A 5865-nucleotide genomic window follows, 5' to 3' on the forward strand; every position below is an offset into this window, starting at 1 on the left:
TTTGATCATGCGCAGAAAGGAACTACGAACTGGCTTATAGAGTTTTAGGTTCAGAACAATATATATGAGTAGGGTTGAATGAGTGAATATAAATGAGTAGGATTTATTTACTGTTGCACGTGAGCTTATGTTTGACTGAATGATAAGATTTTCCATCGGAGCAATTGTCGCCGGAGCAAATGTCATGGAACCTTTATTATCATAAAGGTGGTTTTCACAGCATGCCCTCGTAAATCGTAAAACCCATGCATGTTCTCCAATTCGGCACATTAAAAGTCGTGAAAAATGTTATTTGTTTTGATGCCAAATCGTCTACTACCATTTGGTGTATCATCAGTTCGTCCAATATCCACAAGTCATGGTCTATCTTCAATTTCGTCCAATCGCCATATTTTTTCTAACAGCCAATTGGTCCAATAGCCATTTAGTCAATTTGTAACATTTGGTCTAATTGGACTAAGTGTTTAATTGGGAAAAACAAAAATAAAATGGGTATTAGACCGACTGATTAAGAGACGAAATTAATGGTCATAGACGAACTTAGTGGTGATTGGACGAAGTGGTGATTGGACGAATTGATGATTGGACCAAATGGTTGTTAGACGAAATGTTCATGGACGGAATGGCATTAAACTAGATGGAGGTAGACCATGTGGTGAGTGGACGAGTTGGCAGTAGACGAATTGGCAATTTCTCCTCCGTGCTACTAACGTTCCCAGAGATACCGTCGTAAATCGTATATCCCGTGTTGTCTACATTCCGGGCACGGGAGGACGGTTTTTGATGTATTCGCTTAGCCGGGAGTTCTCCGTAATACCGTCGTGGAACTTCGCCAAGGCAGGGTACGTCTCTCGTGCGTTGTCCAGTATAGAGAATATGAAGTCCAGTAGACAATAGACGGTGACGTCAGCTACTGATTCCTGTATCAATGATGCAATAATGATAATAATAATGAGGAAGATGATGATGATGATGAAAATGAAATAATAATAATGGTAATAATGATGATGATGATGATGAAAATAATGGTAATAATTATAATAATAATGATAATGATAATAATAATCATAAGGGTAGCCCCTTCAGCTCTTATAAACATTCTGAACTGTTTTCCCAGCGCACCCTGCATAACATAGGCCTAATATCATAAAGTGAAGAATTTTGAACAACCTTAGAAAAAAAGTTGAAAAAAGAAGACATACAGTTATTTACAAGCGAAATGTTTGTTTTTAATACATTTTTTCGTATTCGACATGATTGAAAGAGAGAAAAAAAAATGAACGGAAGGGGGGGGGGTTGGATATACACCAGTCCTATTTGGGGATTGTGTTCTTGGTGTTGAGCTATACACCAAACTTGTAATTACTAATTACATTTAAAACCTGTCTGAAACTTAATATTGGTATAAAGGATCAGTAATTATTACTTACAATGGTAATCCGTCCTCCGCTGGTGATTTTATGTTTAATGATGTGAGTATCCTGATTGTCAAATCTTCTTTGTTATATTTGTGTTACCATAATTGTAAATTATACTGAAGTACCATCTTAGTAAAAATTTGAATATCATTGTTAAATGATTTTGGCGCCCTCTCTCTAGTCTCTCTCAGAGAGATGAAATCATTTGAAGATTATACTCTGAAATTATATTATGAATTCAAACATGTCAAACTATGCAAATAAATCATTTTCGAACATACCGAAACTTAATACAGGCGTTGACATGGACGAAAAATTGTTACTCGATAGTTACAATGCGTTATAATAGAGTGGATTTTCTGGACCCCCCCCAAAAAAAAAACCAAAAAAAACTGACTATTGTTTTTAAACGTAACTTACCGTGTTTCCAACGAAAAACCTCCCACCTGCTCTTTCTATCATATCATTGAGGTAAGGAAGAAACGGCTTAGAAGTGTTGTCCCTGAAATCCTCAATCATTGTCTTCTAAAATTTGGGAAAAAATCAAATGGGTTGGAGAAACATTTTTTAAAAATATCTTTTAAAAAATAATATTAAAAAAATTCAATTTGAATCACAACAGTTTTTAAGTATTAATTTTTGCACATCCAAAGAGAAGTCCTTTCATGTTTCGCCTCACTGAATAATATCAAGAATGAATATAATGATTTTGTTTATTTCATATAATGAATTATGGCATATATCGTTTATCTCCCTCTCTCTCTCCATGGACCTGGGTAACGGGTGTGCTTTTTCTGAACAAAATGCCCTTTCATTTTGGAGTGGTTGTCATTTTTAAAGAAATCAAAGTCAACCCGGGGGGGGGGGGTGCTTGTTAACAAACCAGCACCCCTCTTTAAAAGTCGTCCCCAAACACCTGTCACCCCCTCTCTCTCACCTTCTCTTTTTTGTTCTTTCTCCCCCTCTGTCAATAGAGTAACCAAGCGATAACGTCAGTTGCCATGATGTCATGGCGGCCTGGTTCTAAACAAATGAACCCGCCGAATGAAAGCGTGTGTTTCTCATTTATTTGTTTCTCAATATTAACCCACCATGCCATATTTTAAGTTAAACTACGAACTGGTCTAAAATTTAAGTACCCGTCAGCCCCTTTGGTTATTACAATGAAATTGTGCCCTCTTTAATATTACAATTGGACTAAAAATTCATGTATTCTATTCATTGCAATCTAATGTCTTGATCCCCTCTCCTATAATATGTTTAGGATTGAACATGAAAAATCAAAATTTGAGTTGTACGACTGCCCCCTCGAATTTTGGATTCGAACAAAAACCTACGGACAGTGTCGCATTTTCTCTCTCCCCCCCCCCCTTCGGGCCTGTCCCCTAGAAAAAAATCTAATGAAATCGCCGCAAAGTTAAGAACGGAGCCACGGCTGATGATCTTCTCTTACTACCTTTTTCTCTGCATCCTTCTCAAAGGCAGCTGGCAAGCCTTTAGCGACGATGTCATCCACTGTTTCGCCAACGATGTCGATTTCTGCAGCCTCGGCATTGTTTGCACCGTAAAAACCTAACATCGTAAAATTGGAGACAAGTTACATGTGTTTGTTTTTTCGGGGGGGGGAGACGTGTAGAAAATTTAAAGAATCTCGAAATCAGGGCCCGTCTTACAAAGAGTTAAATTTACCTGATCGATCGCAACTATGGAAAGCCAGCAAAGTCAACATAAAAAAATGCATGTTTGTAAAAAAAATTCTAGATATGAAGGCATATCCACAAATTCATTGATTTCTGGACAATTGGTGTGCTCTCCTTTGTTCACAAAGGACATATTGCAAATTTTCTGTAGAAAAAGTTGTGACATCGATGGATTTCCATAGAGTTACGATTGATTGGATCAATCGTAACTCTATGTAAGATGGGGTCCTGGAGTGAAGCGGCCTTACCTGTCAGGGGCGCTTTTTCATTTTCTAAATTGACATTGAAGGATTTAGTGCACACTTTTGGGTAAAAAATCAAGAGTCAGTTTTCCCTCCCCCACTCTATACATTCATCATTTCTTAATACCAAGCTACCAAAATAATTTCTATTTTAAAAGTGAGCGGTATCAGAGGAACATGATCAATATCGATGATAGCACATCTCGTTGTCGTATGCAGCGGGGGGGGGGGGGGTGGTGTCGGGCAGATAGGACAGTTACACCCATGAAAATCCGCCACAAGTGAATACCGTATATAACTTGCTATTTCAATTTAGACTAACAATTTTAACGTTCTCATAAAAAACTCAAGAAGGGGGGGGGCGTCACTAGATGACTATTTAACTGGGTCGGGATGAAGGTTAAAAAATAAATAATAGATAGATCAAACAATTAGCATGATAAGAACAACATTTGGAGCAGATCTAACGTACCAAACTCCCTGGCGAGATGTCGGATTATGGCTTTACATTGTGGCAAGGGCTTTCCGTCAATGAGTAAAACTGGACACTGACCAAGTGGAAATACTGTTAAAAAGAAAAGGAAACAAATTTTCAGTCGACTATATTCGTTAAAATCTTTAACATGTGCACAAACTGGCATCGATGATAAAATACCAAATGTTTCGTTTGACTTTGAATCGAGGTTGCTCCGCAGAGGTGTGACACACCCCCGCCACGCCCACTATCAATATATCCTGTATGCAGAGCAGAAAAGTGCATTGCATGCAACTTGTTCGATTTATTTACAATGTTTCACGTAAATGTTTTCCCTGATGAAGGGGAGGACCCCTGAAAATGGAAATAAAATAATTTACAATTGGCATTCGTCAATGCATTCGAATTATTATTCTTCGAAAAGGACATATTGTGATGATCTATAGACCACACGACTACACGCGGGTCCTGTGGTCCAGTGGTTAGAGCATTGGACTCATAATCGCAAGGTTGTGAGTTCGAATCCCAACTCTGTCATTGTCTCCACTTTGATAAAACTGCCCGAGAGTGATATCCGTCGTCTATAACGTCAGCCACTGTGACTGATTAACGTAGACGTAAAATGTTTCAGAGGTAATTGGTTATATACCAGCTTGGCGTTTACCAGCAAAATGCTGTCCTGCCAAGTTCCTACAGGAGTTACCACAAACAGAAACATAAAATGATCATAAAATGATCATGAACTGCATGCAACTATTAAAAGAATAGTTCACTTTAATTACCCCTAAATCGATTCTGCTCGGAATATATGAATATATGTGTCCTTACCTTTCTTATCATTCTTTATTTCTGGCCACTCCCCTTCCTTAAACCTGTAATCCTCGTACTCAACACCCTTGAGCGCAAAGAGCATTCGGGCAGCCTCGGCGCGCCCCGTCGTATTGAAGTACATCAGCTTGTAGGTATGCTTTGACATGGTGTCTGATCTGCTCGATGTCCTGGATGTCCGACGTCAATGACCACGGGTGAGACAACGCAAGTGTATGACAATGGCGCGATCGGGTACCTCAGTGTTCAAACAGCATGGTCGCAGTCCTCAACACATAAGTTTGCATTTCTGTATTGTTGAATTTTATCGATTTTATACCAGTCGCTCTCTCCTCCCGGTTCAAGTTCATGTACACAAATGTGTGACTCCTAGTCTCTTTATTCAGACAAGTTAACAAATGCAGGCATAGACTGTATTGGCCATCACTAACAAAATTGTTTTGTAGAATATTCTTTTAAGATTTCGTTTTTCGCTTGACAACTATAATTTATGTTCAAGTAAAGAAAATCATAATATGCAATGCAAATATTATGTCTTAAAAAGCAATGAAAAGCACTATTAACATGATGACACCAAGTTAAACGTGGCATAAAATGCTATTAAACATACAAATGGTATTTTTCTTCGGTGATATTTGCATGCAAAATACTGTATTATAATTCGAGCGAGTAGACATTTTTTTAAATTTTTCACTTTTGCCCCCCCCCAAAAAAAAAAAATTGACTGGCGTCCCTGATTGCCCCCTGATGACTATATTATTTCTACTTTGTGTTAAAGTGTATAGCTTGATTCAATTAAGTACCTACATACCCTGATCTAATTTAAAAAATGACAATGCGGCATAATTCTGCTTCAGAAAACAGTTGGTATTCACTTGCATGATGAAAACGCCTAGGTATAAAGACTAGACGATAGCACTCGGCGAGGTGAAGTCCAATGTCTAATGTATGAGGGTCAAATTTATTACAGACACATCAGAGCAATAAAAATCCAAGGTACGTGTTTATTCGACGCAAAGTGACCTGCAATAGAAAATTACGGTTTTATGGTCGGAGGCAACTGCCTCTCCCCACTTCATCATGACTATCATGATTTTGAATATTGTACGAATTATTTTATAGCAGAATATTACAATAGGCCTAACCTGTAAAACCATAGTGTCAAAACTGACACCAGGGGGGCGTTTCATGAAAGGACTTGT

At 38.1% G+C, this 5865-nt stretch overlaps 1 protein-coding gene across 1 annotated transcript; it reads right to left on the reverse strand.

Annotated features, from left to right (window-relative positions):
* Positions 1 to 629: 629 nt before the first annotated feature.
* LOC121431932 (S-crystallin SL11-like) lies at positions 630 to 5023 on the reverse strand. Its single transcript, XM_041629709.1, has 5 exons — positions 4664 to 5023; positions 3833 to 3925; positions 2875 to 2990; positions 1839 to 1943; positions 630 to 920 (listed from the first exon to the last, which is right to left on the reverse strand). Exons 1-5 carry the CDS (start codon positions 4809 to 4811, stop codon positions 753 to 755), a joined length of 630 nt encoding a protein of 209 aa, XP_041485643.1. The 5' UTR covers positions 4812 to 5023; the 3' UTR covers positions 630 to 752.
* Between the last annotated feature and the right edge of the window lie 842 nt (positions 5024 to 5865).

Source organism: Lytechinus variegatus, chromosome 18, assembly GCF_018143015.1.
Source record: "Lytechinus variegatus isolate NC3 chromosome 18, Lvar_3.0, whole genome shotgun sequence".
NCBI classification, from domain to species: domain Eukaryota; kingdom Metazoa; phylum Echinodermata; class Echinoidea; order Temnopleuroida; family Toxopneustidae; genus Lytechinus; species Lytechinus variegatus.